This window comes from Xenopus laevis, chromosome 9_10S (genome assembly GCF_017654675.1).
Source record: "Xenopus laevis strain J_2021 chromosome 9_10S, Xenopus_laevis_v10.1, whole genome shotgun sequence".
In the NCBI taxonomy this organism is placed as follows: domain Eukaryota; kingdom Metazoa; phylum Chordata; class Amphibia; order Anura; family Pipidae; genus Xenopus; species Xenopus laevis.
Genome location: NC_054388.1, coordinates 70,062,812 through 70,089,491, shown reverse-complemented (window position 1 = coordinate 70,089,491; position 26,680 = coordinate 70,062,812). Strand labels below are relative to the sequence as shown.

At 39.7% G+C, this 26,680-nt stretch overlaps 1 protein-coding gene across 4 annotated transcripts in view; it reads left to right on the top strand.

Moving 5' to 3' along the window:
• Positions 1 to 26,680, top strand: part of sestd1.S (SEC14 and spectrin domain containing 1 S homeolog) — an 84,049-nt gene that overhangs the window by 6,263 nt on the left and 51,106 nt on the right. For 3 of the 4 annotated variants that reach the window (XM_018237453.2, NM_001092118.1, XM_041577743.1), the window contains 1 exon segment: positions 14,925 to 14,998. In XM_018237453.2, the coding sequence (XP_018092942.1) occupies positions 14,944 to 14,998 (55 nt within the window). In that variant the 5' untranslated portion in view covers positions 14,925 to 14,943. 4 annotated transcript variants of the gene reach the window in all.

Here is a 26,680-nt window from a genome sequence, read left to right as displayed (position 1 = left end):
TTTAGCGAGGCTTTTATTCTTCTTTATAAACTATTACAATGTATTTTAAATTGACTTTATAATTTGCTTTTGACTTTATGTATGTATATGTAATATGTGTAGTGTGTGTGTATTCACATGGATGGCACAGGCATTTCTTTAGCATAGAACACACTTTGGTCATTGTACAATCTGCAAGTGTCACTGCTTAGCAAGTTATTTCCCCTTTTATTCATTGTAATGTTTCCTGTTTTTCGGCCTTCTCATTGTGTTTGCTTGAAACAGCATTCTCATTTCAGCACTCATTGTACTATTTAAGCTATTATCTATTTATAAAGCGCCAACCCATAATGCCTGACTACTCGGCTAGAAGCCGGAGGCATTAAATTACATGTTTACATTCAATAAATGACATGTTCACATTCTGTGTCCAAATGACGGATTCCCTGCCTTTGGTCAATGGAGCACCTTTAGGCTGGAAAAGGGATAGAGAGTACTGACTTGGATCAGTTAACGCACTGATGCTGTGTTTTGCCTGCACAGTATCAGTAAATGGAACACCCATATTTCTATGGGAGACAATGTGCTCACTCCCACTTCTAATGAATCTTTTATGAATGTCCCTTGTAGGTTAAATCAAATTTCATCCCATTGTACACTCCCAGGCTTCATATACTGCAGTTTTATTTTGCTCAGTCTTGATTGAACTCCTTTGTAAGCTTCTTTGCATTTTACCTGCTTTGTTACACTCAAAATATTCTGGCTTGTGTATGTGGATCTGTTTGGTTTGTGGATGAAATAAAAGCTGATGTATAATGGAGGTGGGGGGGGGGGGTTGAGGCTTGTCGGCTAGAGCACTGGTCTTGAATACAAAAGCATTTTAGATCCTGCAGCGTGTGCTTTGCCTTGGTGTGATCATGGTTGCGTTATAGTGCATATTACCATGTTTGTGTAATATCGCATATTACCATTTACATCCCCTAATTGGATAATAGCATCGATGCTTACCTTTTTCTGTACACAAGGTCCCAGATTTGCATTGTATGTGTTCATTTTTAAACATGCCATCAAGGATAATATTGTTGTAAATAATTTTTTGGCTTTGGTGCATGTGTATTCGAGAGAGCCTAGGCTCTTAATTTTGCTTTCTCTCAGAAAATGTGGCACTATTTATATACGTAAGCCAAAACACTCATGGCAATAAAGTTGCTTTTAGTTGGTCCTTTTATTACTGGAAAATTGCTGTTTGTATGTGCACACGTGAGCTAAATGATCTCCATTATAGCTTGCAACCACTTTGGAGAAATGAGAAATGTTTCTATATAACTAGAACGCTATTGCGTTTGGAGGCAGTGTGTCCCTTATCAACCAATCAGCTGTCAGCTTTTACTGGTTTGTTGGATTAGGGTAGACTTTGCTTATGTTTGCTCCATCAGCAGATTGCAAACTAAACGGATTTGCACTAATGTTTTGTTTAAGAAGTATATGTATTTGCACTATATTTTACATTTTGTGTGACTAGACATTGCAATTCACTCCAAAGGAAGAAATAATGTTTTGATTATTAATGCCCTCCCCAGTGCCTCCTGGGATCTTACTTCAGCCCTTTCAGTTGCAGACTTGTGAGGATGTGACAGACCAGATAGACGATCAGAACTGATCACTGAAATATTGATCTTTGTTCGATACTATTTTGCTCACTTGCCCAGTTTGTGCAGAACATTTACATGCATCTCTTTGCTTGGCTTTTACTCACACCTCTCATAGCATTTATAACCCCTGTTTTAAGGCAAATGCATAAATAATATAAAATGAAAGAGGTTGTTCACCTGTAAATTAACTTTTAGTATTATGTAGACATTGATATTTTGCGAAAGTTTGCAATTGGTCTTTATGTTTTGGTTTGTGTGAGTGTTTTTTTTTTTAATTATTTAGCTTTCTGTTCAGCAGATGTCCCTAGCAACCAGGCAGTGATGTAAATGGTGTATAGCATACCAAAAGGTAACTTAAAGGTGAACTAAACCTTTAATATTTGTTGCTAGTTTATCATTAAAGGTGTTATTCACCAAAGACTTTTTTTTCAGTTCAGTTGGTTTTAGTTCACCAGAAATAAAGACTTTTTCCAATTACTTTCTATTTTCTATTTGTGACTGTTTTTTTTTTATTGAAGTGTAAAGTTTAATTTTTTCATCTTCTAAAGCAGCTCTGTTAGGGGGAGGTGCCAACTCTTAAATTGATACATTTCTTATTGTTGGCCCTGTAGAGCAGAATCCCGGAGTTTCATTAAAGGCAGCTGTTAGAATCGATACAATAGTTACTAATATTCACCAAGTACTGCTGATAAATGTATCAACTAAATGTAGCAATTTGTAACAGTTCAGAATCTGCTCCTGAATTACTGAGCTGCCAGACTGAAACAGCCCGAGCCCGACTTCCGGGTTCCTTTTATAGGGTGGGGAAACGGGTCAAACACATGACCCATTTTTTTTAACAGATCAATTGTCTAGAATTCAGTACATTTACCTGTTAGGTAGGATCCCCTATTTTTGCTAGTTCCAATCCCCCCTCCCATTTTCTTTTAATATTAAACATGCTAAAATTAATAATTCAATTCATATAATAATACAGTACACTCAAATCCCCTTCATACCCCTAATCCTCCTTCATTCTCCATATTTGAATTCTAAAGCCTTTTAAAATAAAAAAACAAGTGAGGTAAACTATTCTAATCCCTCTATACCCATAATCCCCTCCACATCATTATTAAGGGTTGTATTACATTTTGCCAGATTTCCACTGAAAGATTTCTCTTATCCAGTCATTTAACCATGTGGCCTGTTAACCCCAATAGCAAAATTAGATCCTCAGTCTCCCGATATGTGCATATATGTATTTTGAGTAATTTTACGAAATTTATTATTCAACTATATTGTACGTAATGAGCAGATTGTGGACATGGGCATACATGCACTGACTAGCCTTTGATTGAATTAATTAGACATTTTAAAATTTCTCATTCAGATCTATTATAGAATTGATCTGTTTGTGTGTCCTCAACCAGTGGACTGAAATAGGCATGATGGAGCAAATAACATTCTTTGACTATTTGTCTATTTTTTCTTCTATGTGACTCTTTGAGCTTTTTAATTTTCTTTTATGTTTCAAGGTATTTTAGCTGTAATATGGTTTGGTTTGCTAGGGTACCACTACCTGTTGGAAATGGGCAACTGTTTAAATAACCGTCTGAAAGATGAATAGGAGAGGGTAAACCATTATAAAAATCCAGTTTAATAATGAAACTGGTTGCTGGTCCACTCGAGACTTCAGCAAGCATCCTAAGGGCATTGGCACATGGGTGACCTTTGGCTTTTGGGCTGCTGTGTATTTATGTTGCTTGAGAGACAGGGAAAATTGGAGGGAGGGTGATTTTAAGTATTTTGGTATACTAGATTACTTTTTTTCTTCTTTTTTTTTCTACTTTTTTAGTAAGTTCTGTAGTGCCTTCTAGTACAGTTTGGACTGTTCTATGACATTCCACAGTAAAGCTGGCCATAGATGCAAGGATCTGATTGTTCGAATCCTCGAACGATTGGACTTCCCCATCTCCAGACCTGCCACTAACCTTTCAGATCAAATAAAGTAGTAAAAGAACAGATCAGTGATGTTCTGCCCCTACAGCAATCGTACGAAAGTTATGTCCGACAAAAGCTAGTGACAGTCTCCCACTGAAAATTATACGATTATCAATACATGCAGAGATATTATCGGCAGCCGACAAATCTTTTAACTTGGCCAATTGACCAAACGAGCGATCTCCATGGGACGAAAAATGTCGGGACTCTCCACACACGGTCCGAAAATCGTACAATCGAGGATTCGTATGATTGGATCTTTGCGTCTATAGCCAGCTTAAAGTACATACAGAGCTGGTTCATGGAAAACCTATTTCTCCCCCAGGTAATATTTTCTTTTCTTCTTACCCAGCTGTTTCTTTGTTATTAGTCTCTGGGAATTTGCTCAGAGGTCAGCCAGAAAGGCCACTCCTTTTCAAACACTTTTAAGGTAATTTATTGCATTTCACTGCTTCAATTATCTCTTCTTTGAAAATAAAACTTTTTTTTCAAAAGTTTAAAAATCAAAATCCATCATTGAGTATCTTTCTTCTACTGTAATTCACACTTCTTGTAACCCATAGTGTTTGTTATTTTGCTAATATCTTGAATAGGGTAGATGGGCTAATACAATTATAAGCACAAAAAACAAACCAGTAAGTGAACAGCCAAGTCTCTTCTCTACAAAGTGGAATGCCAATGAAGACCGCTCATATACAACAGACTGTAACATTCTGCATTAGAAATACATGTTATTATATACATTAACCGCTATTCTTTATATAAAGTTAATTATTAGTTTAACCCTAATTATGTGCATATTTCTTCTTATCTGTGAGAGAGGGACTTGCTTTCTCACACCAGAAAGTTATGTCATCAATGGGCTTCATTAAAATAGTGGGCCCTGCAATACAGTGCATTTTTAGCTTTCAAGGCGATTGCTTTTGAATGCAGCAGCTCTTTCATTGGCCCCATGCAATTAGCTGGGTTATCCCTGAATAATTTGAGACTTGCGCATTCATTGTTCCATGTGTGACCATACCCATGTAAGAAATGAAAATACTTTGGTTTGTGCTACTGCCACATAACAAAAAATGTCTATGGTACCGCTCAACAAATACGTATTAAATGAATACAGATACAAAAATATAATAGGAAAAATAATAAGGGAGAAAACACAGTTCACCTCCGTCCCAAGGTGCAAAAACCAAAAACACTATGTCCAAAAGGATGTGAGGATCTCCAAAAATAAAGAGACAAATATAAAAAGTAGAAAAATTTATTAGGACATAAGGTTTATATTTGTCTCTTTATTTTTGGAGATCCTCACATCCTTTTGGACTTACCCATGTTAGTGCAAAATGTCAAACATAGCTATCCATTGGTATATGTATGGACTGAGACCATCACCCAAGAGGGAATTTGATAGGGCCACGCACACTTTCCATAAGCTTTCCATACATGTGTTTATTTTTGACAATTTTCAGGGTATGCATGGGGCCTGACAATCCCGAATCAATCACACAGTTTTGAAAATGTAACCATATGTGCCAGTCAATGATTCATCGGTGGTAGTAGTAATGGGCGAAACTGACTTGTTTTGCTTTGCCAAAAATTCATGAAATGGCGAAAATTCACCAAAATGCATTGAAGTCTATGGGCGTCAAAATGATTTTTTATGTGCGACAGATTTTTTTCTCTCAGTCTATGGGCGTCATTTTTGCTGCGCAACTTGGTGAAAAATTTTCTCACATCACTAATCCGTAGTTGAGGAAGCGGAACCTCCGCTTTTGTCCTGGTCATTTGGGCTGTAGATAGGGTTTCCACCAGGCAGGTAAAACACCTGCCAAGGCCAGGGCTGGTATTACAAATTTACTGGCAATGTAGTCTCTATGTAGTATACCGGCAATGTAGACACAGTGTCTCTGGGTGCAGACACACCAGAGAGTGAATGGTAACCGAGGCGCTGTTCCTCAGCCTGCTCTTATATGCTCAGAAGCCTCCCTGTGTGGCAGTAGACAAAGTTATTCTGTCATGATTTTTATGATGTAATTGCCTCACGAGGAAACTTTTTAAAGCAAATTCCTTCTATATTTAATAGTGTAAAATGCACTGTTGCATTCCTGTTTTTCTACATATGTCTACTTTAATCTCAAGTAAAGCATATTAGAGTCCTTCTGCATTAAACGTCTTTAATGTCCAGTGTCCATGAAACATTACTCTGTCGCTGAAAACTAAGTGATATGGGCAAAATATGCTGTTTTGGGAGAAAATGGTATTTTCTCTGTAATTATACTGAATTCAACCCTCTGATTTGTCCATTACTGCCTGTGGCATGGATTCTCTTGTGTGGATAGAAAGGATATTGGCATTGCAATAGGGAAAATAATGTGTGCAAGTCTATGATAAGCTTTTACTCATATGCTTCCCTTTTAGATATTTTGCTATGGATCTTGCCTTTAGAACTTGTTTTTTTCTTTAATAGGAGGCTGTTCCTAAAAATAATTCTAGCCTGTGCAATCTGTGCAGTTTATGCCACTTCTGGTTGATGATGATGCAAATAATACATCCGTTTCCATCAGAAATTCTCTATAGTTAGTCATGACAGCTAATTATGCTGCTGGGTGCCTAGTCTTGTTCAGCATGCATATCTTTTTATGCAGAATCTTGGAACTCCAATTATTTCAGCCAGATTACGGAAAAGATTGAACATGGTGTTTTGAATAAATATGTGTAATCGGGTTCCTTTGAAGGAAAATGAATGTTAAAATGCTCTCGTATTCGTAAACATATAGGTAATGTTTGTGATTTATTCAGGTTATAAGGGCCTTCCAAGTCTATGCTTTCTATGCATTTCTACCACACAGCACTATGTAGTAACTGATCTGTTCATTGTCTTTGGATCTCTACCGTAAGGTTGAAACACAATGCTGAACAAAAGGACCTATGTAGGCAGGACTGCGCAAGGACACGGCTTGTGGTTTTGATTACGGGCTTCATTTTTAGTGAAGCAGTATTCAGTTGTATGAAATTAAATCAAATGGGAAAACTGGCTGTACAAAAATTTTGAAGAGTGACAGCATGGGATCCTCAAAGCACTTCTCAAAAGATCTGAAAACAAAGATTGTTCAGTATTAGGGAAATGCTACAAAAAATGTGAGCGGTTTAAACTGTCTGTTTCAACTGTAAGGAATGGAATCAAGAAATGGAAGGCCACAGACACAGTTGCTGTAAAACCCAAGTCTGGTTGGCCAAGAAAAATACAGGAGCAGCATATGCGGAGGATTGTATGAATGATTACAGACAACCCAAAGATCATCTCCAAAGACCTGCAAGAACATCTTGGAACAGATGGTGTATCTGTACATTGTTCTACAATTCAGCACAATTTGCACAAAGAACATCTGTATGGCAGGGTGATGAGAAAGAAGCCCTTTCTGCACTCATGCCACAAACAGAGTCGCTTGTTCTATGCAAAAGCTCATTTAGACAAGCCACAGTCATTTTGGAACAAAGTGCTTTGGACTGATGAGGCAAAAATTTTATTTGGTAATAAAAAAATTTGCATGGTAGGCATACACAGGCCGATCCTATATCATGTTTGAGTTATAGGCCTGTGGATACTACTGTATATGAGGTCCTAAATATGGGATGGCCACCTTTGCATTGTTTTGATCATTTGGCCAGGCAAGAAGTGAAGAGGAGCAGCAGTTTCAAAATTTAATTTGCTGATGTAAGATGGCCGATTTTCATTCATTTGTATAAGAAACTCATAGTTCCTCAACTTGCACCTATTGGCCAAAATGACCATTCATTTGAATAGAAAACTCCATTCAGGTTCATTTATAGCTGTTTTTGAAACAAACCTTCACTTGTAGGATTTGGAGGAGGCAATGAAGTGCAAATCATTCAAAATTTCTAGCTTTATTGATGTAGCTTGCTCCAGTTTTTTGCAGAATTATAAAGACCTACTCAAGTTGCACCTAGTCCAGGGATCCCAAACCTTTTTTACCAGTGAAAACCGGTTAACACAAGCATGCAAAACTTATGAGCTCTGATTCGGTATCCCCTATGAGGACTGGTAGCCCACAGGATAGAGTTCTGCGTGGGTCCATTTTTTTGGAACCCGTGCTTGACCTGCAACCCGGACCCGCATTCTTACCCGCTTGGACCCACTACCCGACCCGCAAGTAACTTATCCGCGACCCGCTGACCATCATGAATCAGGAAGTGCTGTCATTGTAAACCGGATGTGACATCATCTGAAGTAGGCGTGATAAGAAAGTAATATTTGGGCACATTAGTGAAATGATCTGCCACTTGGTCTATACTGCTGCCTTTGTGCTGAAGGTGTTAGCAATAGACACGTACTGGAACGTAGTGATGCCGTACTTCTTTAGTTTACTGTACTGGCACATCGGTATGTCTATTGACACCTTCAGCCCTAAAGAAGTATGCGAAAACAGCGTGTCTCTACGTGCCAGTACTGTCTATTGCTAAGTAGCAGATTATTTCACTAATGTGCCCAAATGTTACTGCTATGGGATTCCTGATTGCACTGTGCTGGGGGGCCTCATTATTATTAATTTCATGACGGAGGTTGAGGGCCGGTGTAAATTTGAAAACGGGCCACAATTGGCACTTTGGACTTGCCTACTTTACTCTGCTGATTCACTGCAGGCATCTGTATTTTGGCAGGCATCTTTTTCAGGACTGCACATGTTATCGGATGCAAACCTCTTTAACTTTTTCCTTTTTCGCTATGGAAAAAGTATCAAGTATTGTTTTGCATAACTGCTGTTTTAAAGGAATATATTTCTCACACAGTTACCACTTTTTATCATTCATCTGTCATGCGAACCATAGTGATTGATAACATACCAAGGCTAAAAAGAGCCAGCGATCAGGTAAAAGCTTTTACTCCAGCGAGGTGTTTTTGGATCTATACATTAAATTTCTTAAAACCATGAGGGTTAAATGTTACACCCTGGTTGTTTTCGGAATGACCATTGATATGAGGCCTTGCATTGGGTTAAGTGGCCTGATTTTTTTTGCCATAAACAAAATAAGCATAGTCTTGTAAATACCAGAAAGTATTTCCTATTGAAGCACAAGAAGTAACTACAACTGTATCAGAAATTGTCATTTTAAGTCACCCTACTTCACCTAATAGTCCTCATTGTTTACTGGTGCGTAGCAATAGAAAATCTCATTAATCATCCACATACAGACATGCCAACTATACAGGAATATTTTGTAGTCTGCCGGTTTTACCCCCACCCCCCCAGCTGACTTCCTAGTAACCATAGTAGGTGGCAAGTCTCCCACTTTTCTTAATGAAATGAAATAAAATGTTTACCTTACATTGATAATGCTGAAAACTCCTGTAATTTGCACAATGTACTTTGTGGCTTTGAACAGGTTGGTGCCTAACTTGGTGGACTCTTTTGGAAACCAGCTCTGGGATACTGACATACTCTAGGTATTTGACCTACGTTTATTTTTTTACTGTAACTAAGAATGCATAGTAGGCCACATGAGCTGACTATTGAATAATACAGTTTGTCAGTCCTTAGGCTGACCATCTGGTATCAGAGATATTCCCTACATAAAAGTGAACAGCAAACTGCTCAGAGCAGAATGGAAATAAAGTAGGGTATAGGCATGTAGAGGGAAACTTGAGTACCCATTCCTGTCCAGCTTGAGGTGACATGGAGCCTCTGTGCTTCATGTACATCTCTAAACGGAAAAAATAGACAAATTCGATTACCGTGATATTTTTAAGTTGCTGCAGTGGTTACCAATGGTGTTTATGAGTAAATGTACCTCCATATTTGTGGAGTGGTGTTAGGAAGCTGCTATCTGGTTACCTTCCCATTGTTCTGTTGTTAGGCTGCTGGGGAGGAAAGGGAGGAGGTGAATATAGTTAGGCAAAAATTTAATGTATAAAGACTGGAGTGACTGGATGTGTAACATAACAGAACATAACACTACTTCCTGCTTTTCAGCTCTCTTGGTTTCCACTGACTCGTTACCCTGGTGACCAAGCAGTAACCAATCAGTGACTTGAAGGGGGCCATATGGGCCACAACTGTTTGCTTTTGAATCTCAGATGAATGCTGAGGATCAATTGCAAACTCACTGAACAGTTGTGTCCCACGTGGCCCCCTTCAAGTCGCTGACTAACTCAGAGTTAGGGTAAGGCCACACTAAGCGATAGCGCGGCGATTTGACTCGCCGCGACTATTCGCCGCGACTTTTAATCCTCAGTCGCTGGCGAAACTTTGGCGCTGGCGTCTATGGGGAATCGCTGCGTAAAAACACACGCGGCGATCTTTTTTCTATTGTCGCTCGAAATCGCCTCGCTAGGCGATTTCGAGCGACAATAGAAAAAAGATCGCCGCGTGTGTTTTTACGCAGCGATTGAGGATTAAGGATTGAGGATTAAAAGTCGCGGCGAATAGTCGCGGCGAGTCAAATCGCCGCGCTATCGCTTAGTGTGGCCTTACCCTTAGAGAGCTGAAAAGCAGGAAGTTGCATTCTGGCTATTTTATTAGACATCCAGTCACTCCAGCCTTTATAGATTAAATTTTTGCCTAACTAACTATATTAGAAACATTTTTTATTTTGCACAGCCTATATATTTATCCAATTTTTATTTTTACACTGAACTGTTCCTTTGAGGAATGTCTAATGCAAGAAAGGCTAGTCTTTTTTCTGACCTCCCAGTCTTAAAATACTTTACTTTCTAAATATCCTTCCTCTTTAAGTAAATATATTTGCTGCTATGCGCAGTATTAATTCAGCACTGCAATAGTAGCCACTATTAGTGTTGGTGTGAGTTCATGTGTGTTACGAGGTGGGGTGCTTTCAGAATGTATATATTATGTCCTGCTTTCTGTAGCACACTTCTTTCAATAAAATATCACTTCATCGTGAACTTTGCTAAAGAAGAGCTGAAAGCTTTTGCTGGTGCCTTGTGCTGCTCTCACCAGGATGATTAAATGTAGTACTATCCACGTAGTGGTGCATTGTTTATAATCACTCACAGGCCTTTCACTAGCCAGATGTATCAAACAGTCGCCAATGGCAAAAATACCATCGTATTACATTATTTTTCTCGCTGAGATGCTGGATAAATCATGAAAATGTTAGTGTTAGGATTTACCCAGAAATAACCAGACCTGATCTTTTATATTTTGCCAACTCTGTTTTATTTGTGTACTTTGTAACTATTTGTTTTGGAAGGATTGCTATCTTAGGATCAGCATTAGTCATTCCTAAGAGCTACAATATATCCTCAATTCTGACATTGATAATAAAGCAAACTAAAATGTTATTTTTTTGCATGGAGTAAGTAACAGACCATACAGTTTTCTTTTAATGGTCTACTATCTCAGATCCTCCTAATGTTTCAGAGCCTTATCTCATGGGACAATATTCACATTCTAATCAAACACAGATACTGTCATTTGTATCTCCCACAGAAAAAATCTGTGGGAGATATCAGGTCTACAAAAACCTTGTTTAATTTGTAACCCTCCAACTCTGTCGTGGGAATCATATCACACATTGGCTGAAAAGAGAACTTGAGCTTAAAGGGGACCCGTCCCCCCAAAAAATATTTAAAATCCTATTTTTCACATTAGTCAAGCAAAATTAACTTTAATTACACAGTATAAATTATTTAAATTTTTTGGACACGGTTATTAAGGCAAGCCTTGCATCATCTCAGAATCTTGTTTCTGCACCAGAATGGGGGACCTGATGTCCATCCCCATGTCCTGGCTACACAATTAAATGGTAAAGCGAATGGGGGGGATGTGTGGAGAGCAGGAAGTGCTGAATGGAAAGTGAAAGTAATTTTCTGCTCCGCCTTTATGCCTAAGGCATAGAGGAGTGGCAGACAATATTTGATTGACAGCTAAGATTTTTAGAGGAGCTTATAACAGCTATGAATGCTTTAATAAAAAATAGAAATTGAATTTCATGTTTAATTTATAAAGGACTTTTATTATACAGATTTTTTGTGTCTGGGTGCTCAAACATGCCCCAGTTGCTCTTGATTTTTTTTTTGCCTATTCACAGAACTTGCTTGGGGCGGCTGTTACATTATGTGTCATCGCATAAGCCCAGGGACTGCTTGCAACATATAATATGTAATCTACATTTTTCTATCGGCCAAACTGTAAATTATATTCTTGTAAATGGTGCATTCTTATGTCAGAAGTTGGTGTTAATATTTTATGAGTTAAAACTCTTCACTATGGATGCAGCTGACAAGTGTCATCATGCACACTTTCACACTCACGGTGATGGCCGCACATTGAGAAAACTTGGTAGAGACAGTTCCTGTAGAAGTGCCATAAAGAGCACCTGAAGAAACAAGCATGTTGCATTTTCTTAATTGGCATACTATATTGTGCTCCTCCAGGAGATGTGAATGCTATGCATCATTAGGCCATCTGCAAAGAAATGTGGTCAGCCATAAGGTGCCTCAATTGATTGGGGGGGGGAAGAATGCAAAAGCTTACTAGAATGTTAAGGATAAAAAGTAGAAAAAGTCAATGAGAGTCACAAGAAGAGACAGAAAAAGACAACGGGGGGGGGGGGTAATTCACAAAAGTTGAGAGAGCTCATTTTTGGAGTAAAAGTGGTGGTAAACTGGAGTAAAATACTTTCTCCATATTCACAAACAGAAATCCGCCTAAATTCCAACTCAACCGCCACTTTTCATTTCTTAGTGAAAGAAAGATAGTTTACAGACACTTTAATGAATTTGTCTTTCAAACGACATTTTAAACAACATTTTCTCCTGACATTTTAAAAATGGAGTAAAGCTCAGTAAAACTCTTCTGTCGGATCAGTTCTAAACTTATCTGCTCTACTTTGGCTCACCAATTTTCATTTCATACCTCCTGTAGCTGCCCCATTTGGGAATTATTGTCATATTAATAGGCATTAGCATGTCATAGCCAGGGCACAAGTTTCTGTGTAACTCTATACGTGTAAAAGCCTCGTTAACAAAACAAAAAAGTGTATTTTATACAATTTTATATGTAAAAAGTTTTTAACTCACACTTGCATTATTTTACTTGTTTTAGCCTAATGAATAAGGCAATATTAGCAATTTGAGTAAATATTTAAACTAAAAGAAAAGTAAAGCCTCCCAGCCATTTTTTTTTAGTTTTAGCACACTTACACACTTGACCTAACCTTATAAAATACAAATTCCTATATTATGCAAAATGGCATTTCTTGTATTTAGACCCTTGTATCTTGTTACAGAAGTGGAATTACAAAAACATGTAGGCAGATTTAGAAAGCCAAGGTTATCCTGAAAAAAATTATGTATAATTTTCCTAGTTAAAATAAACTCCCTCCCCCAGAATTTCCAATTTGATGGCTGACTGACAGGTTCAGTAAGAGCAAAAGAGAAATTCAGAAAAAATGTTGTGTGAAAGACCAAATCTGAAAACTGTCTGTTAAAAAAACAAATTCACAAAAGTGGAGGTAGAGGTTTGTGAATTTAGTGAGAAATCCAACATTTTTAGCTCCACTTTTATTTTGTCTCTGTATCACCACTTTTGTGAATTCACTCCAATGGGTTATTGGGGGAAAGGGAAAAGTTATAGAGGAAATAACTGTTCTTTGGAGAAATGAAATGACATAGTAGGATGATAAGATTGAGGGGTAGTAGAGACTAAATTAGGGTTATACTGTTATACCGACACATTCCTGGTTTTTAAAGCAGCATCTTATAAGCTCTGTCATACTGCAAATTAATTATTTTTTTGGTGTATGTATCAGCTGTAACAATAGGAATTTTGCCTTATCATACCATCTTTGCTTTTAATTTTAAAGCATTTTATGTTAATTTAATTCTGGTCATACCCACCATGCTCCTATTTGTTAGAAAACTGATCGTTAAGCCACAACTTGGAACTGAAATATTTCCTTTAATACATTGGAATTCATTTTTACAGTACTTGGTAATTAAGATAAGGTGCATATTTAATTTTAAATCAATTCTTGGTTTAGCTGACTTAATCTGTGTTGCTTGGAACTTCAGGTTCATTCCCAACCTGTCCTCTTTTGAGTCATAGAGCAATATACTATAAGGAATTAAAAACACTTTTAGAAAAGCAACTGGAAGCCCTGCAATGTGATTTTTATTACACCTTCTCAAGCTGTCATATTGACAAGTTTTAGCCCCTGAACCTGTGGGGCAGCTATTCTGCATGATCAGGAGACCATGATGTGCAAGATGATGTGCCACCATCTTCTTTTTAAGTCATTGGATAATGGTTACACATCATACACTAGGCACCCATTATCACTCAGTTCCATTAGAAATAAAATAAGAAATAAGGCATGCTTCAAACGGTTTCTTATACTATTTTTGTCCTCTCTTGTCAATTAATCTTTAAAAATCTAGAGATTTTTTTTTTACAGCTTGTTACATGATGATTGGAATTAAGATCACTTTAAATTTTCTTAAAGGAAAACTATACCCCCCAAACAATGTAGGTCTCTATTAAAAGATACTGAGTAAAACAGCTCATGTGTAAAACCCTGCTTCATGTAAATGAACCATTATCATAATAATATACTTTTTTTTAGTAGTATGTGCCATTGGGTAATCATAAATAGAAAATTGCCATTTTAAAAAATAAGGGCCGCCCCCTGAGATCGTAAGATTCACTGTGCACACATACAAACCACATGTAAGGTCACATGAGCCAATTAACAGACAGAGTTCTGCCTTTTGCTTCCTCACTTCTTCCTGTTACAGTTAGTGTTGTAGTATTTCTGGTCAGGTGATCTCTGAGGCAGCACAGATAGAGTCACGAAATGGTGGTTCAAGGCAAGAGATGTAAAAGGGCAATATTTATGTAAATATATATTCCAGTTTGGTAAGATTCTTTAATATGTCATTCAATTTGATATAAACTATCTGTTGCTTAAGTATTCATTTTGGGGGTATAGTTTTCCTTTAAGAGCTGACTACTGCTTATTATCGAAATGCAATGTGGGAACTGCTGGGCTGTGAGTGAAAGCTGAAGAGCAAGATTTTATATACCTCTAGTAAAATGCTTATAGCATGTATTTTAAATGCTCCACTGTGTAATATGGCAGGAAAACACAGGAATCTACAAAGCTGGAGTAAGTTAACTCTGGAACAGTAACCTGGAATGTTAATGCAAGCTATGAGTCCCTATACAATACCTCCTTTTTTTTTTTTTAAATTTCCCCCCTTGTATGTAATGCATATGTGTATGTATTTTGCATCTGGATTCTTCATTTAATAATGTCTTTCAATTTGTTTTCCAGATTAGTTCATAAAGGGAAAATGGATACGACCACGATTTTACCGATCTTGAAGAAGAAATTGGCTTTTCTCTCAGGTAGACATTCAGTTGTTCTTTTCCCGCTGACACTTTGACTCGGATTTGTTTTGAGGTTTTGCTGAAATTCCAGTACATCTGTTAGTGGTTTTGGCAGAAGAATATCTAGATGGGCTTTTAACACAATTTATGGATATTTGAAAGGCAGGTCTATATTGCACAGGTTCTATATTGCACGTGAAGTTTATATATTTATTGTTAATGTAACTCTAGTGTTTTACTGGAAAAGACCAAAACATTCTTGGTACTAACTTAGCAATAACTTACATTTACATTTATAGGCAAATCCTTTTCAGGGTTAAAGAAGCTTAATCACGCTGACACTGAGTGCTTGCCAAATAAATGAAGTCGATATGTTTTTTTATCCTCAGTCTGAAACTTGTTAAAGGAATTGAAACGTTTCACATCAAAGGAGTTTGTTTCCTGTGGCTTCTTTCCTTAATCTGCTTTCATATAGACCTTGTCTAATGATGGCAGCATGTCAGACTTCCCTGTTTTATTTGCATGGTGGTTATAGAGCGAGAAAGCAGGGATGGGAAGGCAACTGACAAATCTATTCGAAGTTCAGCAAATATAAGGAAAAAGCAAACAATGGTTCCATTCTTCTCGCAAAGAAACAGAAAATCAAGAGTAGTTCACCTTTATGGTAACTTGTAGTATAACGTCCTATCTCTAGCAACTTTTCAATTAGTTGTCCGTTTTTATATGACTCCACTGTAGCCCTTTTTCCGCATTTAGAAGGGTCACTGACGCAGTAAAATTATTGTACTCTGTGAGGCTTCAGTGTTATTCTTGATACTTTTATTTCTCTTTCTATTCGGGTCCTCTTGTATTAATGTTTTCTTTGTCTTATTCAAACCACTTTGCTGGTTTTTAGGGTAAACTGGATCGCAGCAACCAGCTGGCTGTTAAAATCCCAAACTGGAAAGCTTTAAACAACACAAAACCCTGAAAATTAAAAGACCCACAGAAAAAAATTAAAGGGGTTGTTGACGGATGAGTCATCAGGGATGTTCTGAGACAATTTGCAATTGGTTTTCATTTTTTATTATTTGGGGGTTTTGTGTTATTCATCTTTTCATTCAGCAGCTCTGCAGTTTGCAATGTTGGCCATCTGGTTGCTAGGGTCTAAATTATCCTAGCAACCATGCAATGATTTTAAAAAGAGACTGGAATATAAATACAAGATGGACTGAATAGAAAAAAACAGTAGCAGTAGCCTTACAGATCATTTGTTTTTAGATGGTGTCAGTGACCCCCATTTGAAAGCAGAGGAAGGCAAATAATTAAAAAAACTACTAAAAAAAAAATAATAATAAAGACCTATTGAAAAGTTGCTTAGAATTGGCCATTCCATAACATACTAAACGTTTACTTGAAGATTAACCACCCCTTTAAAGAGAAAATAAAAGTATGCATAATTCCAATGTAAAAAAAAACATGCAAAATGTCTTTTGCAAAGTCAAACAAAGAGTTCACCTTGCACTCCGCAGGTCTTTGGACACAGAGACATGTGGCTCCCTCACTACTACAGTGCTAATTGGGTTATTTAGTATGTTGATGAGGAGCAGGTTAGGGAGGCATGTAGGCTCCCTCTGCCCCTTACCTTGTGCGCAAGGTAGAGGGCGGCAGGAGGCACAGCTTGCATTCTCCAGCAATGCACAGAGCACCCCAAGTGCACTAATCACCAAATGTAAAACAATGTTAGATGTACCATAGAGCAAGCACTGTAATGGGAAACTACCAGAGTGTTGTATTGCTCTCTGAGCTGGAAATACAGGTAGAATATGTGGATTTTGGCAGCTGCCGATGGAGAGGAAGCATCAAGTACCAATTACATGAATCACTTTACACTGTTTCATTTCTGTTTTTAGCATTAAAAGTAATATAGTACAGCGGGGATTAAATGCGTAGCCAAACACGGAAATGGTTATATGTGTTTCTTAGTAAACATTTTTTAATGACTTTGTTCTGCTTCCAAAGTGAAAATGTATTGTCAACACAATCACTAAGACTCATTGGGCCACCATTATAAGTTGCCCTGACTGGTTTTCATTGACCCTTCCACTAACTAAGTGAATTGGCTTGTTCAGTGTAGTGGGCAAATAAATGGAAGCCCAATCTCTACAAATATTAATATGATCTTATTTTTAACATGACATCTAGCAAAATCTACAGCAGTAATTGTATGTATGTATGTATGTAACTTACAGTAGCTGCAAGAATGAATATGACTGTGTATGCAGTAATAAAAATATAAGGTCTTCTTAAAGGGATACTGTCATGGAAAACCATGTTTTTTTCAAAATGCATCCGTTAATTGTGCTGCTCCGGCAGACTTCGGCACTGAAATACGTTTTTTTAAAACAGAAAACTGATTTTTCTAATATTAAATTTAATTTAATATTTAATTTGAAATCTGACATGGCTAGACATATTGTGAGTTTCCCAGGTGCCCCTGTCATGTGACTTATGTTATGATAAACTTCAGTCACTCTTTACAGCTGCACTGCGGTTTGGAGTGAAGGGACCAACTTATCAGCCCATCAACAAAACAAGCAAATAGCTCCCTGGTAGATATAAGAACAGCATGCAATAGTAAAAATCCATGACCCACTGCGACTCCCTCAGTTACATTGAATGGTCGAAACAACAGCCTGTCGGAAAGCAGTTCCAAAGTGCAGCACTGGCTCTTTCTGAAAGCAAACAAATGGCCTGAGATGACTGCCTACACACCAATATTACAACTAACAAAAATTCACCTCAACACTTTTTGGGCTAGGAATGAAATATTTGCAGTGTAATTTAGAAATAAAAACATCATAAAAATCATGACAGAAGCCCTTTAACAATGAAACCCTCCAATGTTGGCAAACTCTCTATTGTTTTTCAAGGCTTCTAACAAATAATATCATTAAAATTGTATCATAATATACTTAAAAAAAAATTGGCCTAATTATAAATTGCTTTACTGATCAATATGGGGCAGATTTACATAGGGTCGAATATCGAGGGTTAATTAACTGCCGAATGTAAATCCTTCGACTTCGAATATCGAAGTCGAAGTATTTACCGCAAATAGTTAGATCGATGGATTTTAATCCATCGATCGAACGATTTTTCTTCGACCAAAAAAACATTAGAAAGCCCATGGTGACCTTCCATTGCACCTTAACATTGCACCTCGGTAGGTTTTAGGTGGCGAAGTAGGGGGTCGAAGTTTTTTTTTAAAGAGACAGTACTTCGATTATCGAATGGTAATATATTCGGACGATTTTTTTTTTAACAGGTGTTCTTTTTATTGAAATTTTCAAAAAAGGGGGGGGGATACAGAAAGGAAGGGAAGGGGGAACAGATAAAATAAAGCAAGAAAATAAAATAATAATACAGCAGCAGTCGTAACTTCACAATCTGAACACAGTCAAAGCACAGCAATATATGTATCACACAGTTATGGCAAAGTTAACATATGTGTCTCCATCCAGACACCCCATATCCTATCAAATTTGTCGGGTTGCCCTCTAGCCTCGTAGGTCAACTTTATTAGAGGCAGCATCTTATTAACATGAGCAAACCAGATCGCTTTCTTGGGAGGAGCAGGGGCCATCCAATGCAGTACAATTACCTTTTTAGCATAAAATAGCAATGTCCGCACCAGAACCCTGGTATTATTGGCTGGTATCATATCATCTAACAGACCCAGGAGGCAAATTTCTGGTTTCTTTAGAGGGGGTAACTGCAGCGTATCAACAATATAGCCTACCACCTTAGCCCAGTATCTAGCTATTATAGTGCACGTCCAGATCATATGCCAGAGAGAGCCATCATTACCTCCACACCTTTTACACAATGGAAGGGCTATTTTCCCCATTTGATGAAGTCTATTAGGGGTCAAGTAAATCCTCATTAAGAATTTGTACTGAATAAGTCTGTCCCTGGTGCTTATTAGGAATTGGTAAAGCCTATCCGTTACTTCCTCCCAGTGCTCTTCAGTCAAACTGGGGATATCAGCCTGCCACTGACTGAAAAGGGAGCGGAACGGGGGGGATTTGGAGGATTGCAGACAGGCATAGAGCCGGGAAACCATTTTAACTGGGTCCTCCTTCCTCAGTTGGACCAGAAGGGGAGGATCCCCCAATACCAACTCCCCAGACCCGAATTGTGCCCTAAACATATGTCTTAGCTGCAAATAACGGTACATAGGAAGGTCTGGAACGCCCATCTGATCTCTCAACGGAACCATATCCATGAACCTCCCATCACTCACAATGTCCCCCAGGTATTTGACATTGTGCTGGGCCCAGAACCACATGGCCTCTGATGGAAGGAAGTGCTGGAGGTGTGAATTCCTCCAGAGAGGCAGCCGTGGGGACAGGATAGCATTTTGAACGTTCTCAGAGCAACTAACCAAGCCGCATGAGGGGCTACCATGCAAGGGGGTAGTGTAGGCGAGTCCCTCGGCTTCCTGAAGATATAATTACGAAGGGCTTCTAGGGATCCCACTAGACGGGCTTGTAGAGGTACATTAGGATTACTCAAATCTTGCGTTAACCACCAGTTAATATAACTAAGTTGGCTAGCTATATAGTAGTCGTGAAAACTAGGGAGATTCAATCCTCCATTCATAGACGTGGCCATCAGCTTGAGTGACGAGATTCTAGGGGCTTTGTTACACCAAAGAAAAGGGGTAATCAGAGCCTGTATGGCCTTACAGGTTTGTTTGGGTATAACCGTTGGGGAGTTATGAAATAGATATAAGTACTTGGGTAGATAGACCATCTTCACAATATTGATCCTGCCCCAGAGTGTTAAAGGGAGATTGCCCCAAGCCTGTAATACCGTGGCCAGTTGATGATTAATGGGAGAAATGTTCAAGGGCACAAATTGTTTTGGATCCAGATGGATGGTGATCCCCAAATATTTAAAGGAATCAACCCACTTAAGGCGGGAGTCAGCCGCTAGCTGGGGGTCTAAATCCGGGTCCAGTGGAAAGATCACAGACTTAGTCCAATTGATGCGGAGGCCAGCATATATTGTAAATCGGGCAAAGATGTTTAACACTTCCGTTAGAGAGGGACCAGGGTCCGCCAAATAAATTAATACATCGTCCGCATATAGTGAGATCCTTTCCTCTATTCGGCCATACTTAAGACCAGTGAGATTAGTGGAAATACGAAATTGAGTGGCCAGTGGCTCTATCGCCAAAGCAAATAGGAGGGGCGACAGGGGGCAGCCCTGGCGCGTCCCCCTGCCCAGAGGAAAGGACGGAGTGATAAAGCCATTCACTAAGACCTGAGCTGTGGGATGACGGTATAGCAACTTGATCCACTTAATAAATTGTTTACCAAAACCAAAGGACTCCAACACTGCCCACAAGTATGGCCATTCAATAGAATCAAACGCCTTTTCGGAATCCAAGAAAACTACCACCCTGGATCCCAGGTTGTCATGAGGGACCTGCATATTATAATAAAGCCGTCTTAAATTAACATCTGTGGACCTCTTGGGCATAAAACCGGTCTGGTCAGGTTCAATCAACTGAGTAATAACCTGTTGCAATCTGACCGCCAGCACCTTTGCCAGGATTTTGGCGTCTACATTTATTAAGGAGATGGGACGGTATGAACCGCATTGCTCTGGATCTTTCCCATCCTTATGGATCAAAACAATGAGCGCATTAGCAAAGGAGGGCGGGAGTTTACCGGCTTGGTTGGCCTGATTCAGAATTTCACAGAGTGTGGCCGGTGTTTTCTCCCCCAAGGTACGGTACCACTCCAGGGGTAGCCCATCTGGACCCGGGGCCTTGGCTGGAGTCATAGAGGCTATAGCTTCACGGATTTCACCTGGTGTAATGGGACTGTCAAGTAAAGCTACATGTGAAGGGTGTAATGTAGGCAGGGGAATATCCAATAAAAATTCTGTTAGCTGGGCCTCAGTGTAAGACACCTCGGAACAATATAGATTGGTAAAGTACTCAGCAAATACGTCTGCTACTTCACGCGGATCCGTAATCGGATGCCCGGTAGCAAATATTACCCTATGAATGATTGTTTGTGGATTAGTAACTCTGGATAGATAGGCTAACAGTTTGCCTGACTTGTCACCTTGCTCAAACCCCCTCTGGGAGGCATATAGTAGCTTTTTCTGGGTAATAGCTGTCATTTTACATTGCAGTTTAGTGTGGGCCTGTATCAAGCCGTTATGTAGGTCAGGGGAGGGGGCCTCAATATACGCTAATTCCGCCGTCTCCAACTCCCAAGATGCCTGCTGAACCTCCCGTTTGGCCTCAGTCCTCACTCTACTTATGGATTGAATCAGGGTACCTCTCGAGACCGCCTTAAACGCATCCCATAGCATAGAAGGGGAGGCTGAGCCCTGGTTTTCATCCCAATATGTTTCTGCCGTCTCGCAAACTTTATCTGCCACCTCTTTTTGTGTTAGCCACAAAGGGCTGAGCCTCCACCTTCTATCCCCGGACCCTGCATAGGGTTGTATAGTGACACTCAAGGGAGAATGGTCGGAAATGGACCTAGCACCATACTGAATGTGCCCAATTTTGTTAGCCATCTCGGTGGACATCAGGGCCATATCTATTCTCGAAAGAGTTTGGTGTGAGGCGGAATGACAGGAAAAAACTTTAGTCCCAGGATGTCTGGCCCTCCAGACATCCTGAAGCCCCATTGAGTCCGACCAGGCCTTCAATTTAGTTGGTTTAGTATCAACTGAATTAAGCCTATCCAACACAGGGGTCATGCCACTATTGAAATCACCCACCCAGCACTGGGGGACCAATGGAAGAGCCGCCACCTTCCGCATTACCGTATCCAGAAGTTCCGTTGTGAAGGGAGGGGGTACATATAGATTGACCAATATAAATTCAAAGGAGTAAATAGTACAGTGCATGATAAGATATCTACCATAGTGGTCCACATGAATGTGATGAAGCGAAAAATGAAGGCCCTTCCTGACTAGAATGGAGACCCCTCTCGCATGAGTGGAAAAGGTAGCGTGGTACGCCTGAGCGACCCACGCCCTTTTCAGCGCTAGGACTTTTTGGCCTGTTAAGTGGGTTTCCTGGAGGCATACAATCGCCGGGGACCATTGTTTCAATGCATTGAATAGGAGCGCCCTCTTAATTTTATCATTAAGGCCTCTGATATTCCATGAAACCAAAGTAACCATAGCCATAATCAAATAGAAAAATGCTACTGTATGTCAAAACCTCGCTGCTGCACGAGTAAATAAGGGAGTGGGGGCGAAAGGGGGAAAAACTTGGGGAAGTCCCACAACACCCTAGCCCGCCCTGCCCACCCTGTAAACTGGGGTGGGCCTCGACCCCTAACAAAACCTCAATAGCCATTGCCAGGGACATGGCGACTATAGCATAAACACTATGTAGTTAAACAAAACACTCAACATAAGCACGGGCCCCCAGTCCTCCGGGTTTTGGTGAGTGTCCCCACATAAAAACAGTTGGTAACAATGAGAGACTGTCCATTGAAGACATGAGTGGTGGTCAGTAAATAGGAACACAGCTTGGTACACCATGGAAGGAGGGTATATACTCACGAACCCAAGGCCACAAGTCCGCATCTGAAGAGTGGACAGAAACCCCAAAGGGTAGGTACACCCCAAGGGGTGAGCAGGATGCAGGAGGGCCTTATCGCCGTTCCAGCCAGTCCATGGCCTCCTGTGGCGTCACAAAAAATCTGGTGTTGTTGCCGTCCACCACTCTCAGCTTGGCTGGGAAAATTGTAGAGTAGAGAATGCCTTTATCTCTGAGCTTCTTCCGGACCTCTGCATATTTGGCTCTTTGTCCCTGGACTTCCATGGTATAATCCGGATAGATCATAATCTTGGCATCTCCGACGTGTAGGTCTTCTTTAGTGCGCATCAGCCTCAAGATGGCGTCTCGATCCCTGTAATTAAGGATCTTGGCAATCATGGTGCGCGGGGGAGCCCCCAGGGGAGGTTGCCGCGATGGAATACGATGGGCCCGTTCAACCAGGAACATCTGAGATAGTTGGGCAGCCCCCAGGTGGTCCCTGAGGAGGTTTTCCAAGTACAGTTCAGGAGTGGCACCCTCCTGTTTTTCGGGTATGCCGACAACGCGTATATTATTGCGTCGCTGCCTCCCCTCGAGGTCATCAGCCCGCGTCTTACAAAGTCGCAGCTGGTTCTGAAGATCTGCGATTGCACGTGGGACCTCTCTGGTAGCGTCCTCTAGGTCCGAAATCCGGCGCTCCGACTCCGCTGTGCGCTCTCTCAAATTTTGGAGATCTTGGCGGAGCAGTGCCAGGTCAATCTTCACCTCCTCCACCCTAGTATCAATCTTTACCTCCACTGCTGTCCGCGTATCCCGTATCGCCTGCAGGACCTCCTGGAGTGTCGGTTCTGGTTGCTCAGGAGGCTCAGGTCCGGCCGGATCAGGAGGGGGTGGAGGTGGCGGGTCAGCCCTACACAAGCGGGCGCCATCTTGGTTCGGATGCCGCACATATTTATCCAGCTTGCTGGTCGTTGCTTCGGCTGACTTCTTAACGCCTCCCATCTAGTGGCATCAGGGGGCACTCGGGCACCCACAGGGAAAATTTTGTAGCCCGTGGGGGCACAGGATCAACTGTGACGGAGCAACTGCACCGGAGCTCTGAGTAGACGCGTCTCTCTACATCGGCAGTTAGGCCACGCCCCTATATTCGGACGATTTTTAGTTTGAATCGTTCGATTCGTAGTCGAAGTAGCCAATTTGATGGTTGAAGTAGCCAAAAAAATAATTTGAAATTCGAAGTTTTTTTTATTCTATTCCTTCACTCGAGCTAAGTAATTGAGCCCCTATGTGTTTGTGTGTGTCCAGCAGCTAAACATATTGATTTGATGAGCAGCATTCTCCCTATCGGTGGATGATCGAATTGGCTAAAGATTAAAGGAACTGTAATACCAAATAATGAATGTGTTTTACACGAAAGACAATATAATAGAATGGTGCCCTGCACACAAGATTTTTAACTGGTGTGTTTGCTTCAGAAAAACAAACTATAATTAATATTAACAAGCTGCTGTGTAGCCATGGGGGCACCCATTAAATCTGAAAAATGAGAGAAGGCACAGGATACACAGTAGATAAGATACATTCTGAAGAATCCCTTTGTATACTAGATCTGCTGGGTAATCCTGTGCCTTTTCTCCATTTTCACCTTCAAACGGATGCCCCCATGGCTACACTGCAGCTTGCTTATATAAACTATAGTAGAATTTCTGAAGTAACGCACAAGTTTTACCAGTGCAGCACAACATTACATTATATTTTCATTTTTTTGGTGTTACTGTTCCTTTAACTCAGTCAGTGACCCAGCCAAGCAATTCTATACTGGTCTGGCCCCTCGGGTTTGTTTATTGTAAGCAAAATTGTCCACATATTATGACCCCAAGTTAGCTCATGAGATTCTCTGATACTCTGACCCCTGAACATTTTCTGTAGTGCCAACATGAAGAAAGGTGGAAAGCACTGGTGACTGCTCTGTAAATACAACGGTGAAAATAAGCCCTAGAGAATAAAACATAAATCTTGCTGGTTATGTTACGTTCATTTGGCCAGTGGACTAATGTAATGTTATTCTAATGTTAGTTTAAATAATGTTCATATTTTGTCATAACGTTTTCTATACAAAACATAAAAACCCTAAAGAAACAGATTATTTCAAAGTTACAGCCTTATGTTTTTTTCTTTCCTTTTAAATAAAATGTTTTCTCCCTATTAACCTTTTGGTAAGTACATAATCTTCCGAGATATATTAATCTCCGTGAATGGTAAATGGTAAGATAATTAGCAAATGCTAATTATACAGTGTTGCATAAAGCAATAGCTGTGTTTTAGCCACCAATAAAAAAAAAAAAAGGAAAGAAAAGGAAAATTGCTTTTATTCTGAAATTCTGCTTGTGACATTTTCAAGAATTCTTAAGGCACTGTGTCTACAGGTGGGATTCAGTAAGCTCTGCTGCATTTTACTAAAGGGCAGCAATTCATAGCTCTGTGCTGGATCAATACTTGGCCTTTTTTTATTCAGAAGAGTGTTATTCTATAAATGTTATACTTCTGTGCCACTGTTTTTTTATGAAGAACTATGTACAGAATAAAGTCACATTAAAGGGATCCTGTCATCGGAAAACATGTTTTTTTCAAAACGTATCAGTTAATAGTGCTACTCCAGCAGACTTCTGCACTGAAATCCATTTCTCAAAAGAGCAAACAGATTTTTTTATATTCGATTTTGAAATCTGACATGGGGCTAGACATTTTGTCAATTTCCCAGCTGCCCCTGGTTGTGTGACTTGTGCCTGCACTTTAGGAGAGAAATGCTTTCTGGCAGGCTGCAATGTAACTGAAGGAGTCTCAGTGGGACATGGGTTTTTACTATTGAGTGTTGTTCTTAGATCTACCAGGCAGCTGATATCTTGTGTTAGGGATCTGTTATCTGTTTACCTTCCCATTGTTCTTTTGTTTGGCTGCTGGGGGGGGAGGGGTTGTGATATCACTCCAACTTGCAGTACAGCAGTAAAGAGTGATTGAAGTTTATCAGAGCACAAGTCACATGACTTGGGCAGCTGGGAAATTGACAGTATGTCTAGTCCCATGTCAGAATATTCAAAATTGAATATAAAAAAATCTGTTTGGGTTTCAGTGCAGAATTCTGCTGGAGCAGCACTATTAACTGATTCATTTTGAAAATGTTTTTTTCCCATGACAGTATCCCTTTAAGTTGCTGCCCCTTAAAACTTGCAGTCTAGGTTTAGTATCTGAGTTACATGGATACTAAGCAACTTGCTCATCGGTGTGAAAGTATATGAACATTATATTATTAAGGCTACACTCACTAGAATAGAATTGAGGCTTGTCTAGACAATGGATAACTGAAGGCGAGACGCTGCAATGGAAATTGGGGATTTTTAATTAAAGGAAGCATTTATGCATGTTCAGGATGAAAACAAGTGGCATATGTAAGTTTAAATAAATGCCTTTCATTTTTGTAGATATTGGTCCTTGTGTATTATCCAGTTAGGCATCAATGCATTATGGACCATGTAAAAGTGGATGTAGATCCAAATTTTTATTCAGTGCATTGTGAGCAAGACTGCTTGTGTGGTTTGTGGAAATGGTTACTCCCTGTTCCATCCAAGCACATGGAGCTCTAAATAAGTGATTACATTTCATTTATTGTAAGAACTGAAGGCTTGGCTGCCTGGCATTCTGCTGATGAATCAAGCTAATGAATACTGAACCCAAAAAAGTTTTGTTTGTTTGTTTGTTCCTTGCATGTTAAATGCATAATGGGAAAGAAAGGTGGAATCCTGTCATGTGGGTCACCATGAGAATAGTGCCGCTGTCCATTTCCCTTTGAACTGGATGTGGACCTCCTAGCATGGTTTCTCAACCATTTTAACCCATAAGCCACATTTAAATGTAAAAATGTTAAGGAGGCACAAAAGTATTAAAATATTTGTTGAGGAAAGATTTGGCAGCCCCATGTGAACTGCCAGCATGAGTGGACTTTGGAGAACGTCTTGAAGCCGATTGGGCGTAACATCAAATGGAGCGGTGAGCAACATGTTGTCCACAAGCCATTGATTGGGGATCACTGTCTTTGGTCTTAAAATAATTTGGGACCCAAATACATGATGTAGTGATTG